The sequence below is a fragment of the Chlorocebus sabaeus genome, chromosome 1 (genome assembly GCF_047675955.1).
Source record: "Chlorocebus sabaeus isolate Y175 chromosome 1, mChlSab1.0.hap1, whole genome shotgun sequence".
Taxonomy (NCBI): Eukaryota; Metazoa; Chordata; class Mammalia; order Primates; family Cercopithecidae; genus Chlorocebus; species Chlorocebus sabaeus.
This window is the reverse complement of record NC_132904.1, coordinates 11,150,488-11,164,545: the sequence shown is the minus strand read 5'-3', so window position 1 is coordinate 11,164,545 and position 14,058 is coordinate 11,150,488. Positions and strand designations below refer to the sequence as shown.

At 46.5% G+C, this 14,058-nt stretch overlaps 1 protein-coding gene across 1 annotated transcript; it reads left to right on the top strand.

The window, feature by feature from the left end:
- Positions 1–171: 171 nt before the first annotated feature.
- TTC9C (tetratricopeptide repeat domain 9C) lies at positions 172–13,053 on the top strand. Its single transcript, XM_007995241.3, has 3 exons — positions 172–1,172; positions 7,645–7,827; positions 10,351–13,053. Exons 1-3 carry the CDS (start codon positions 935–937, stop codon positions 10,443–10,445), a joined length of 516 nt encoding a protein of 171 aa, XP_007993432.1. The 5' UTR covers positions 172–934; the 3' UTR covers positions 10,446–13,053.
- The last annotated feature ends 1,005 nt before the right edge of the window (positions 13,054–14,058 follow it).

The following is a 14,058-nucleotide window of genomic DNA, read 5'->3' as shown; positions in this document are numbered from 1 at the left end:
GCCCTTGACCCCGCCCTTTTTCTCTTATTGGACAACTTGAATCGTCATTTGCCGTTCCGATTGGTCATCCTTGATCGTCCGGATTTTTCCAATTGGCGAAGCTGCCAGGGGATTTTTTTCCCCCCCCCCCCGCCCCCGTTTGGTTCGCTGAGGAGGCGGGGTCGTTTCTGCGGGATTATTTTTCCGGAGCCTCTTCTGATTGGGCGATGTGGCGCAATGCTCGCCACCCTTTAAGATACCAAACTGTCCGCATTTCTGACCTGCTCCCGCCGGTAAACCGAAACCCAGTAGAGCCAGGCTTGGGCATCTGCAGAGGGCGAGGAACTAACTGGTCGCGGCGCTGGGTGGGCTTGCAGCTGTGACGCTTATGTGGACACGTCAGTCTCCCTTGGTGGTGGTTCACCTCGGTTTCCCAGTTTATATTACTGACGTCAACAGATAAATGATTGCTGAATAAGGAAGAAGAATTGGAATTGCTTCAAGCCTCCGGACTTTTAGCACTAGTCCCACCCACTCCCTTCTACTTCCAGGTCGGGGGGCGGGTCCGAAAGAAAGGCGGAAGCCAGTGTGCCCGGCGTTCTCACGCCCGTAACAATTTCTGAGTGGGGCGTCGCTTGAGTTTTTCGGAAAGTCTCCACACCCCCCCACCCATCGTCTTTTTAGGAAGTCCCTTAATGTTTGGCTTCATTATTTCCACATCCCCTTCCTAACTACTTGCCTGCTCTTCTGGAGAAAAAGACTGCGGAAAGGAGAGAGAGGTGGGGCTGTGAGTAGAAACAAGCAAACCGCAGGTCCCTGTTGGGGGACCCTCCAGGAAGAAGAGTAATTTCCTGCCTTCTTGAATTGGCTACTACAGTCAATTATTTTGTTCCCAACCCTAGAGCTTCAATTGCTCCTTCACTTAGCAATTTCCCAAGAACCCTGGGCGACAGTTATGGAGAAGCGTCTGCAGGAGGCTCAGCTGTACAAGGAGGAAGGGAACCAGCGCTACCGGGAAGGGAAGTACCGAGATGCTGTGAGTAGGTACCATCGAGCTCTGCTTCAGCTGCGGGGTCTGGATCCGAGTCTGCCCTCTCCATTACCTAATCTCGGACCTCAGGTCCCGGCCCTCACGCCTGAACAAGAAAACATACTGCATACCACCCAGACTGACTGCTACAACAATCTAGCTGGTAAGAACGGGGCTAAAGGGGGCTAGAGAGCATTAAGACCGGAACATGAACATCTGTGAACATTGGGGAAAAAAAAAACCGCTGACTTTTTTTTAACTGTCATCCATTTGTTCTGCCATGAGTTAAAATAATCTGCCAATCTGTGGGGCTCTAATTAAGTTGCCATAGAGCAGGGCTTCTCCGACTTCACCTGGAGAGTTTGTTAAAACACAACTTCCTAGGCCCCATCCCCAGAGGTTCGGATGGGTCTGACGTGGGGCCTACCAGTTTGCATTTCTTTCTTTCTTTTTTTTTGGAATGGAGTCTCGCTCTGTCGCCCAGGCTGGAGTGCACTGGCACGATCTGGGCTCACTGCAGCCTCCGCCTCCCGGGTTCAAGCAATTCTCCTGCCTCAGCCTCCTGAGTAGCTGGGACTACAGGCGCCCGCCACCACACCCAGCTAATTTTTTTTTTTTTTTTTTTTTTTTTTTTTTTTGAGACGGAGTTTCGCTCTTGTTGCCCAGGCTGGAGTGCAATGGCGTGATTTCGGCTCACCGCAACCTCTGCCTCCCGGGTTCAAGCGATTCTCCTGCCTCAGCTTCCTGAGTAGCTGGGATTACAGGCATGCGCCACCACACCTAATTTTTGTATTTTTAGTGGAGATGGGGTTTCATAATATTAATCAGGCTGGTCTTGAACTCTTGACCTCAGGTAATCCACGCGCTTCCACCTCCCAAAGTGCTGGGATTACATGCGTGAGCCACCGTACCCAGCTCCAGTTTGCATTTCTAACAGCCTTCTGGGTATTGCTGATAGCTTTAGGGAGTTTTGCAGGCTATAGGACAAAACTATACCTAAGGTCAGGCCATTGTTTATTTAAGGGACATTTAATATCTAAACCACCAGCTGAAGCAATGAACGTGTTTCACAAGTATTAAATAGCCCTTATTTTAATATTAAGTTTAAAGTAGGTCGTATAACTTTTCCTCATTTTTCTTTTTTTTCTTTTCTTTTTTTTTTTTTTGAGAAGGGTTTCCCTCTTGTTGCCCAAGCTGGGGTGCAATGGCACAATCTCAGCTCACTGCAACCTCCTCCTCCCGGATTCAAACGATTCTCCTGTCTCAGCCTCTGGAGTAGCTGGGATACAGGCGTGTGCCACCACGCCCGGCTAATTTTTTGTATTTTTAGTAGAAATGGGGTTTCACCATGTTAGCCAACCATGTTAGCGAACCATGTTCGGACTCCTGACCTCAGGCGATTCGCCCACCTCGGCCTCCCAAAGTGCTGGAATTACAGGCATGAGCCACCATACCCGGCCCAATAATTTTTATTTATTGAGTGCCTATAACATGTTGGGCAGTCATTTACAGATGTCTGCCATCTTCACAAAACTGCAAGGATTATCCCCATTTTACAGATGAGGAAATCAGATCATGTCACTGCCTAAAACACCCCATTGGCATCTCATCACACTTACGAGAAAATCCAAACTCACCTGGGTCCCAGCACCAACTAGCTCTTTTATTTTTTTTTTTTGAGACTGAGTTTTGCTCTTGTTGACCAGAGTGCAATGGCACCATCTTGGCTCCCCATAACCTCCGCCTTCCAGGTTCAAGCAGTTCTCCTGCCTCAGCCTCCCGAGTAACTGGGACTACAGACATGTGACACCACGCCCTGCTAATTTTGTATTTTTAGTAGCGATGGGGTTTCTTCATGTTGGTCACACTGGTCTGGAACTCCCAACCTCAGGTGATCCGCCCACCTCGGCCTCCCAAAGTGCTGGGATGATGGGCGTGACCCACCACGCCTGGCCTTATTTATTATTATTATTATTATTTATTTATTTATTTATTTTGAGACAGTGTCTCACTCTGTTGCTCAGGCTGGAGTGCAGTGGTGTGATCTCGGCTCACTGCAAGCTCTGCTTTCTGAATTCAAGCGATTCTCCTGCCTCAGCCTCCCAAGTAGCTGGGATCATAGGCGCCTGCCACTACACCCGGCTAATTTTTGTATTTTTAGTAGAGACGGGGTTTTCCCAGTTGTCCAGGCTGGTCTCGAGCTCCTGACCTCCCACCCGCCTTGGCCTCCCAAAGTGTTGGGATTACGGGTGTGAGCCACCATGCCCTTCCCGAACTGACCCTTTTATACACTTAATGCCCAAAGTACATTTCCACCTTCACATTTTGTAGGCGGTCTTTCCAGCTAGAATGCCCTGTCCCTTGAATGACACTTATCCAGATTCGGACTCAAAAGTTGCTTCCTTAGAGAAGCCTTCTGTCGGCCAGGCGTGGTGGCTCATGCCTGTAATCCCAGCACTTTGGGAGGCTGGCGTAGGTGAATGACGAGGTCAGGAGATCGAGACCATCCTGGCCAACACGGTGTCTCTACTGAAAATACAAAAATTAGCTGGGCATGGTGGCGCGTGCCTGTAATCCCAGCTACTCAGGAGGCTGAGGCAGCAGAATCGCTTGAACCAGGGGAGTCGGTGGTTGCAGTGAGCCGAGATCGTGCCCTCCAGCCTTGCAACACAGTGAGACTCCGTCTCAAAAAAAAAACCAAAAAACAAAAAACAGAAGCCTTCTGTAGTTGGGCGCAGGGCGCAGTGGCTCACGTCTGGAATCCCAACACCTTGGTAGGCCAAGGTTCAAGACCAGCCTGGGAAACGTGGCGCAACCCTGTCTCTACAAAAAATCACAAAAATTAGCCAGGCTTGGTTATGCGTACTGGGGTAGTCCCAGCTGTTCTGGAGAGTGAGGTGGGCCAGTGTCTTGAGCATGGGAGGTCTAGGCTGCAGTGAGCCAAGATTGGGCCACTGCCCTCCAACCTGGGCAACACAGCAAGCAAGACTCTGTCCCCCACATTCCTCCCACCAAAACATCTTCCATAAGCAAACAGCACTCTGACTTCATTCATTCTCTGTCCCAGCATAGTTTTATTTTTCTTAAAGCAATTCTTTTTTTTTTTTTTCCAGACCAAGTCTCGCTTTGTCACCCAGGCTGGAGTCAGTGGTGTGATTCTGGCTCACTGCAAGCTCTGCCTTCCGGTTTCACACCATTCCCCTGCCTCAGCCTCCCGAGTAGCTGGGACTACAGGCACCCGCCACCACGCCCGGCTACTGTTTTGTATTTTTAATAGAGACGGGGTTTCACCATATTAGCCAGGATGGTCTCGATCTTCTGACCTCATGAGCCTTGGCCTCCAAAGTGCTGGCATTACAGGTGTGAGCCACTGTGCCTAGCCTCTTAAAGCACTTTTAAAACTTAATTTACTTGTGCCCGGTGTGGTGGCTCACGCCTGTAATCCCAGCACTTTGGGAGGCCATGACAGCCAGATCACAAGGTCAGGAGATGGAGACCATCCTGGCTAACATGGTGAAACCCCGTCTCTACTAAAAATATTTTTAAAATTAGCTGGTTGTGTTGTTGGGTGCCTGTAATCCCAGCTACTTGGGAAGCTGAGGCAGGAGAATTGTTTGAACCTAGGAGGTGGAGGTTGCAGTGAGCCAAGGTCGCGCCAGTGCACTCCAGCCTGGGTAACGGGGAGACTCTGTCTAAAAACAAACAAACAAATTCATTTACTTGTTTCTTGTGTATTCCTCCACTTTTTCTTTTTCTTTTTTTTTTTTTTTTGAGACAGAGTTTCACTCTGTCAACCAGGCTAGAGTGCAGTGGCATGATGTTGGCTCATTGCAACCTCCGCCTGCCGGGTTCAAGCAATTGTCCTGCCTCAGCCTTCCAAGTAGCTGGGATTACAGGCGCCCGCCACCAAACTCAGCTAATTTCTTTGTATTTTTAGTAGAGATGGGGTTTCACCATGTTGGCCAGGCTTGTTTCGAACTCCTGACCTCAAGTGATCAGCCTGCCTCAGCCTCCCAAAGTACTGGGATTACAGCATGAGCCACTGTGCCTGGCCTCAACCTCTTTAATCATCAAGATGACTGCCTTGCTCCTCTTATTCTCTGCTTCTAGCTCAGTGCCTGGCACATGGTCAATGCACAAGAACTGGTTGTTGAATTAATGAGCACGGGTGATAGATTCGTTGACCTCTGGGGAAATAGCTAAGTATAAACCATATGACCACTTGGTGGGGGTGTTGTAGAAGGGATACAGACATCAGCACAGGCCCTTTAATGTGCTCAGCAGTGCTGATTCTTGGTCTTTCTCAGCACCGTGATTTCATAATACTATGTTTAATTCCCACAGTTGTGAAATAGGGAATGTGTTTCCCTTCTTAATCATCAAAAGGCAGAACATTGACCTGAATTGGCTTCTCCGCAGGTTTGTATTTCAAGGTCCCATTAAGTCATCCAAGAGAATAGTGAAGTTATATACTGGATTGTTACTGAGAATCATGATTTTGGAGTTAGAGAACGCTTCATTCAAATTTCATATTCATTCCACCTAGAAGCTATAAGATCTCGGACAAGTTACTTCTCTGAGTCTTGATTTCTTCATCCACTAAATGAAGATAGTAACACCTATGTAATTGTGTAGATGCGAAGATTAAACAAGACAGTATATCAAGCACATAGCACAGTGCTTGCCATTTCCTCACACAATTAATGGCAACCATTATTAACAAAGCTGCAGTACAAGAACTGTGGTGAAATGGGGGATACAGAACATAGAGCCTTGGGTAGAAGAGATACAATGAAGATAAATTTGTTTTTTAAAAAATTGTAATTTATCTAATTTTTTTTTTTTTTTCTTTTTAAGATGGAGTCTCACTCTGTAGCCCAGGCTGGAGTGCAGTGGTACAATCTCGGCTCACTGCATTCTAATTTCATATAAAAAGTTAATGGGGCCAGGCACGGTGGCTCATGCCTGTAATCCCAGCACTTTGGGAGGCCGAGGCAGGTGGATCACAAGGTCAGGAGTTGGAGACCAGCCTGACCAACATGGTGAAATCCCGTCTCTACTAAAAATACAAAAATTAGCCAGGCATGGTGGTGAGCGCCTATAATCATAGTTACTCAGGAGGGTGAAGCAGAAGAATCTCTTGAACCCGGGAGGCAGAGGTTACAGTGAGCCAAGATCACGCTTCTGCACTCCAGCCTGGGCGACAGAGCGACACTCCATCTCAAAAAATAGTAATAATAATGGGGGGCTGAGCAGGGTGGCTCATGTCTATAATCCCAGCACTTTGGGAGGCTGAGACGAGTGAATCACCTGAGGTCAGGAGTTCAAGACCAGCCTGGCCAACATGGCGAAATCCCATCTCTACAAAAATACAAAAATTAGCCGGGCATGGTGGTGTGTGCCTGTAATCCCAGCTACTTGAAAGCTGAGGCGGGAGAATTGCTTGAATCTGGGAGGCAGAGTTGCAGTGAGCTGAAATCGTGCCATTGCACTCCAGCCTGGGTGACAGAGCGAGGCTTCGTCTCAAAAAAAAAAAAAATAGGGTCTCAGCTGGGCATAGTGGCTCACGCCTGTAATCCCAGTACTTTGGGAGGTTAAGGTGGGCAGATCCCTTGAGGTCAGGAGTTCGAGAACAGCCTGGCCAACATGGTGAAACCCCATCTGTACTAAAAACACAAAAATTAGCTGGATATGTTGGCACATGTCTGTAATCCCAGCTACTCGGGAGGCTGAGGCAGAAGACTTGGTTGAACCTGGGAGGTGGAGGTTGCAGATCATGCCACTGCACTCCAGCCTGGCTGATGAGTGAGACTCTATCTTAAAAAAATAATAATAAAGAATACATTTGTTATCCGGGATACACTTATTATAACACTGCAGTGAATACCCTGCCAAAAAAAGGGGGCAGGGGAAGGTCTCACTATGTTGCCCAGGCTGCCCAGGCTGGTCTTGAACCCCTGGGCTCAAGCGAATCTCCTACCTTAGTCTCCCAAAGTGCTAGGATTACAGGCATGAGCCACCATGCTCAGCCCAGAGTTTTAAATAAATTTTAAAGTATGTTGTTATCAGTTTTATAGCCAGGTCTAACTCAGTACTAAATGTGTAGCAGAAAATCAGTAAATATTGAAGTAGATTACAAGATAATGTGAAGTTTTTTTTTTTTTTTTTTTGAGATGAAGTTTCACTCTTGTTCTCTTGGCTGGAGTGCAATGGCACAATCTCGGCTCACTGAAACCTCCGTCTCCCAGGTCCAAGCGATTGTCCTGCCTCACCCTCCCAAGTAGCTGGACAGGCATGCGCCACCACACCTGGCTAATTTTTATTTTCAGTAGAGATGGGGTTTCTCCATGTTGGTCAGGCTGATCTTGAACTCCCGACCTCAGATGATCTGCCCGCCTTGGCCTCCCAAAGTGCTGGGATTACAGTCATGAGCCCCTGCACCGGGCTGATATGTGAAGCTTTTATTCACTGCTGCATCCCCAGTGTGTAGAAGAGTGTCTGGCATATGGGAGACACTTTAGCATTTGTTGACTGAATGTTGTTGCTACCACCCTGTTTGGTACTGCCTTGAGCTGGCCAGTGGAACCTGGTGTAACGAACCCTCCTCCCTCTTCTCTTTTCATTTGGCCCATTAGCCTGTCTCCTTCAGATGGAACCCGTGAACTACGAACGAGTGAGAGAATATAGTCAGAAAGTCCTGGAACGACAGCCTGATAATGCCAAGGCCTTGTATCGGGCCGGAGTGGCCTTTTTCCATCTGCAGGACTATGACCAGGCCCGCCACTACCTCCTGGCTGCCGTCAATAGGCAGCCTAAAGGTAAGGGAGAAGGGCTTTGAAATGGTAAAGACAAAATTGTCTTGCTAGGATGGATCTGTGGAAAGGGGATTTTATTTTACTTTGCCAATGTATTATTTTCAATAAGTAATACATTCACATGGTTGAAAATTCAAACTGAAAAAGTATACGATGAACAGACCTTTTTCTACTTTTATGTTCTTGTCTCCCCAGAAAAGCAGTATTATTGGTTTCATGTGTAGGGGGTTGATGCTTAATCAGGCACACACAATATATATGTCGGTATGTCTGTTTCATATATATATGTATGCCTATTTTAATATATATCAATGTGCTTTTATTTATAAATATATATTTTATATATTTATAAATATACATAAATATATACATATAATAGGCAGGCTGGGCGGGGTGGCTCACGTCTGTTATCTCAGCACTTGGGGAGGCCAAGGTAGGTGGATCACCTGAGGTCAGGAGTTCAAGACCAGCCTGACCAACATGGAAAAACCCCATCTCTACTAAAAATACAAAATTAGCTGGGTGTGGTGGCGCACGCCTGTAATCCCAGCTACTTGGGAGGCTGAGGCAGGAGAATTGCTTGAACCCGGGAGGCAAATGTGGTGAGCCGAGATCCTGGGCAACAAGAATGAGACTCTGTCTCAAAAAAAAAAAAACCAGTCTTGTTTGCCGGGGCTGGGTATCGTGGTTTACGCCTGTAATCCTAGCACTTTGGGAGGCCAAGGCAGGCAGATCACCTGAGGTCAGGATTTCAAGACCAGCCTGGCCAACATGGCGAAACCCATCTCTACTTAAAAAAAATAATAATAAATAAATAAATAAATAAATAAAAATACAAAAATTAGCCTGCATGGCCAGACGCAGTGCTCACATCTGTAATCCCAGCCCTTTGGGAGGCCGAGGCGGGCAAATCACGAGGTTAGATTGAGACTGTCCTGGCTAACACGGTGAAACCCCGTCTCTACTAAAAATACAAAAAATTAGCCGGGCGTGGTGGTGGGCGCCTATAGTCCCAGCTACTTGGGAGGCTGAGGCAGGAGAATGGGGTGAACCTGGGAGGCGCAGCTTGCAGTGAGCCGAGTTCCTGCCAGTGCACTCCAGCCTGGATGACAGAGGGAGACTCCATCTCAAAAAAAAAAAAAAACCAGTGTTGTTTTTCAAGTTCTGTTCCTGGTCTTTAAGAGTGATTGGACGCCAGGCATGGTGGCTCACGCCTGTAATCCCAGCACTTTGGGACCCTGAGGTGGGCGGATAGTGTGAGACCAGGAGTTCGAGACCATCTTGGCTAATATGATGAAACCCTGTCTCTAGTAAAAATACAAAAAATTAACCGGGCGTGGTGGCAGGTGCCTGTGGTCCCAGCTACTTGGGAGACTGAGGCAGGAGAATGGCATGAACCAGGAAGGCGGAGCTTGCAGTGAGCTGAGATAACACCACTGCACTCCAGCCTGGGTGACAGAGGGAGACTCCATCTCAAAAATAAAAAAACAAAAAAAACCCACACACACACACACACACAATAACAACAAAACCAGTGATTGGAATAGGATGTGTGAATGCCAACAAATCCACCACTTTTATCCGTTAGCTCAGCTAACCCCAGGTGTGACCTAGAAAAAGGGCAGTCCTGCTGAGAGAGAATTTGGGACTTTGTTTCCAAGGCAAAAAGGATATTGTGAAGCAGATGAGAGACTCATTCCTGTGTTGGTTGGTTGAGCACTGAAAATTGTCTCCTTTTTGCATTCTGGCTTACAATAGCCACAGGATACTAGTAGCAGCGTCCCCAAATGTATAGCAGTGCAGTAAAATCTCACTAATCTAAATGAATGAGAAAGGCATTATGAATTAATAAAGATATAAAATATAAGCCATTTGTTCATGTTTCTCACCTTCAAGTACATAAATTAACCTGCCATCTTTACGAGTAGTATCTTTAGAGGCTCTATTTTAATAATTGCTTCATCAGTCTTGCTTTTATTATGAAATTAGCAACCAGTGGCCAGGCGTGGTGACTCACACCTGTAATCCCAGCACTTTGGGAGGCCAGGGCAGGTGGATTATGAGGTTAGGAGTTCCAGACCAGCCTGGCCAACATGGTGAAACCCCATCTCTACTAAAAATACAAAAGTTAGCTGGGCATGGTGGCGCACACCTGTAGTCTCAGCTATTCGGGAGGCTGAGGCAGGAGAATTGCTTGAACCCAGAAGGTGGAGGTTGCAGTAAGTGGAGATTGCGTGCCACTGCACTCCAGCCTGGGTGACAGAGTGAGACTCTGTCTCAAAAATAAATAAATAAATAAATAAATAAATAAAAATTAACAACCAGTCCAGCCCGGGACACAGATTGTTTTTTTCAATTCCAAATGTTATTAATTAACGAGATTTACTATTGGATAGAATGGTTGCGATATATTCAGATCTTGGAGAGATTTAAAAATGGGAGCATGTTAACATTGTTTCTTGCCACAAGGTATGATTATGGTCTTAACTGGCTCTGTTTCTAATTGCTTCTCCATCATCTTCCAAGATGCCAACGTCCGGCGGTACCTCCAGCTGACACAGTCAGAACTCAGCAGCTACCATAGAAAAGAGAAGCAGCTCTACCTGGGCATGTTTGGTTAACAGAGAAGAAAGATGCTCCTCCAGTTGAACTTAGGTGGACCATTAAACATGCATGAAGGAGAAACCTGACCCTCAGCAAGATAAATTAACCCTATACCTCTGACCCAGGTGGATTTTTGTTTCCAGTTCTGCACAAACTTTACTACTTAGACAGTCTGAGTCTTTTTCTGTCTATCCTGTTTATTTCTATAGCGTTCAATACATGTTATTGTTGGGGATATTTGCCTTGAGAAATATAATCAGAAAATATTCATCAGCTGTGGGTGGAATTAATCGTATCTCTGGCATAGATTTTTCATGACAGTGCTGTTAAATGTATTTATATACAGAGGCGATGGCTTGCAGAGGATGACATAGTAAGGATAGGCAGAAAGAAGTGTCTTCCTTTATTTTTTCAGAAGCCCAAAGCAAAATGGGAAATATGGCTGGGCACTGTGGCTCATGCCTGTAATCCCAGCACATTGGGAGGCCAAGGCAGGCAAATCATGAGGTCAGGAGATGGAGAACATCCTAGCTAACATGGTGAAACCCCGTCTCTACTAAAAATACAAAAAATTAGCCGGGCGCGGTGGCGGGCACCTGTAGTCCCAGCTACTCAGGAGGCTGAGGCAGGAGAATGGCATGAACCCAGGAGGCGGAGCTTGCAGTGAGCCGAGCTCGCACCATTGTACTCCAGCCTGGGTGACAGAGCAAGACTCCGTTTCAAAAAAAAAAAAAAAAAAGATGCAAAGATTAGCTGGACCTGGTGGTGTTCACCTGTAGTCCCAGCTATTCTGGAGGCTGAGGTGGGAGGATTGCTTGAGTCTGGGGGACAAAGGTTGCAGTGAGCCAAGATTCTGACAGCACTCCAGCCTGGGCGACAGAGTGACATGTCTCAATAAATAGCCCAAATGTATTAAAGTAACTTTTTGTTTTTTGAGACAGTCTCACTCTGTCGCCCAGGCTGGAGTACAGTGCCATCTTGGCTCACTGCAGCCTCTGCCTGTTCCCAGGTTCAAGTGATTCTCGTGTCTGAGCCACCCAAGCAGCTGGGATTACAGGCATGTGCCACCATGCCCGGCTAATTTTTTTGTATTTCCTTTTTAGTAGAGACATAGTTTTGCCGTGTTGGCCAGGCTGGTCTTGAACTCCTGGCCTCAAGTGATCCGCCCACCTCGGGCTCCCAAAATGCTGGGATTACAGGTGTGAGCCACTGTGCCCGGCCAAAAGTAACCATTTTGTTTAAACTAATTTTTTTTCTTTTCATTGTTTTTTTTTTGAGATGGAGTTTCACACTTGTTGCCCAGGCTGGAGTGCAGTGGCGCGATCTCTCACTGCAACCCCTGCCTCCCGGGTTCAAGCGATTCTCCTGCTTCAGCTGCCCAAGTAGCTGGGATGGATGACAAGCGGCTGCCACCACGCTCAGCTAAATTTTTGTATTTTTAGTAGAGATGGGGTTTCGCCATGTTGGCCAGGCTTGTCGCGAACTCCTGACCTCAGGTGATCCACCCGCCTTGGCCTCCCAAAGTGCTGGGATTATAGATGTGAGCCACCGCGCCCGGCTTTTCTTTTTCTTTTAATGTTAAGTTCCAGTAAGCAGAGATCGCATTCCACTGCACTCTAGTCTGGGCAACAAGAGCAAAACTCCATCTCAAACAAAAAAAAAAAAAAGAGAGAAACAGTGAGTAAGGGCTTTTCTTGCTTAGTGCCTTTTAAGCACCTGATAGAACTCTCTGGAAACTCTGTTGGACTTGGAGACAGGTTGCAGTATGGTGCAGTCCTGGCTCAGTAAGAGGTTCCATCAACCAGGAGCCCCTTTTGTTATTTTGTTTCTGTTTCTTCATGGTGGATAATGTCTATGATGTGGGTACCACATAGATGAGACTATGTAGCACGGCCTCTACCTTTATAAGTGGTGGCAATAAGCATGTGATTAACCATCATATAACCACAGAGCAAACAGATTTCAGGGAAAATAATTCACTTTAGTCCTTTATCAGTAACACCCCCTTTCTCAATGGGCTAGACTTCTGTTTGTTCTTCCCTATACCTTTAAATAATACAACCATCAGCTTACAAGAAAAACTTACTAAAGTTCAAGGACAGGAGAGGAATGGTGGCTCACCCTTGTAATCCCAGCAATTTGGGAGGCCGAGGTGGGTGGATCACCTGAGGTCAGGAGTTTGAGACTGGCCTGACTGACATGATGAAACCCCCATCTCTACTAAAGAAAAATACAGTATTAGGCAGGTGTAGTGGTGCATGCCTGTAACCCCAGCTACTCAGGAGGCTGAGGCAGGAGAATCATTTGAGCCCAGGAGGTGGAGGTTGCAATGAGCCGAGGTCATGCCATTACACTCTAGCCTGGTCAACCAGAGCGAAACTCTGTCTCAGTCAATCAATCAGTAAAGCCCAAGGACAGAACAAACAAGTAAAATATCTTATCCCTCTTCCCAGCTGCTTAAATTGCTAGGCCTGGGTTTATTGACAAAACATCATCAGGATTGCATGTTTTATTTGCTTTACAATGGTTTTGTGTTCTCGTTTCCTTTTTATTTCAAAGACTTAATGTTATAGTAAGCTATCTTCTGCATCAATGAGGAAAAATAAAACTGATATTTAAAATGCATTTTAGAAACTTGTTGCACTAATCCTTTTATTAGCGCTGCTAAGAGATAGCACAGGGTCAGGCTTACATTTGTGTTTTTATTGAGAAGCCCAGCTCCTAATGAAAATCTTAATGAACAGGGAAATGACAAAGGCAGTCTGATGCAGGTCTTGAGGACGACCTCAAGGTCCTGAGGGAACCAGCCAGAGAGTGCCTCAATCTCTGTATTCAGAAGTTTGTGGAAGGAGAGGCTGCTCACTTTATCAATCCTTGTTTCCACACAGGAGTTGAAGATTTTGAATGAAGAAAAAACATTCATGGTGAATGTGAAGGATTATACACCTTGGCACATGAGGGACGGTGTTTCCCAAACTCATACCCACCACCTTCACAATGTTGCCAGAACCACTGCCTGTACTAATATATATGGATATGTGTGGAAATACATATATATATGTATATATTTACATATATATGTGTGTGTGCGCATATATATATATTTATTTTTAACACAGTTTGGCTCTGTCGCCCAGGCTGGAGTGCAATAGCATGATCTCGGCTTACTGCAACCTCCACATCCCAGGTTCAAGAAATTCTCCTGCCTCAGCCTTCCAAGTAGCTGGGATTACAGGCATACACCACCATGCCTGGCTAAATTTTTGTGTATTTTTAGTAGATACGGGGTTTCACCATGTTGGTCAGGCTGGTTTCAAACTCCTGACCTCAGGTGATCTACCCACCTCGTTCTCCCAAAGTGCTGGGATTATAGGCGTGAGCCATGAAGCCCAGGGTGTTTTTTTTTTTTTTTTTTTTTTTTTTGAGACGGAGTCTCGTTCTGTCGCCAGGCTAGAGTGCAGTGGTGCAATCTCAGCTCACTGCAACCTCTGCCTCCTGGATTCAAGAGATTCTCCTGTGTCAGCCTCCCAAGTAGCTGGGACTACAGGCACCCACCACCATGCCCGGCTAATTTTTTTTATTTTTAGTAGAGATGAGGTTTCACTATCTTGGCCAGGCTAGTCTTGAACT

Bases quoted from the DNA above. Each gene is read 5' to 3' on its own strand.
- TTC9C (XM_007995241.3), top strand. From the start codon at position 935: ATGGAGAAGCGTCTGCAGGAGGCTCAGCTGTACAAGGAGGAAGGGAAC. The intron at 1,173-7,644 runs GTAAGAACGGGG...TTGGCCCATTAG, and splicing joins CTGCTACAACAATCTAGCTG to CCTGTCTCCTTCAGATGGAA. The intron at 7,828-10,350 runs GTAAGGGAGAAG...TCATCTTCCAAG, and splicing joins CGTCAATAGGCAGCCTAAAG to ATGCCAACGTCCGGCGGTAC.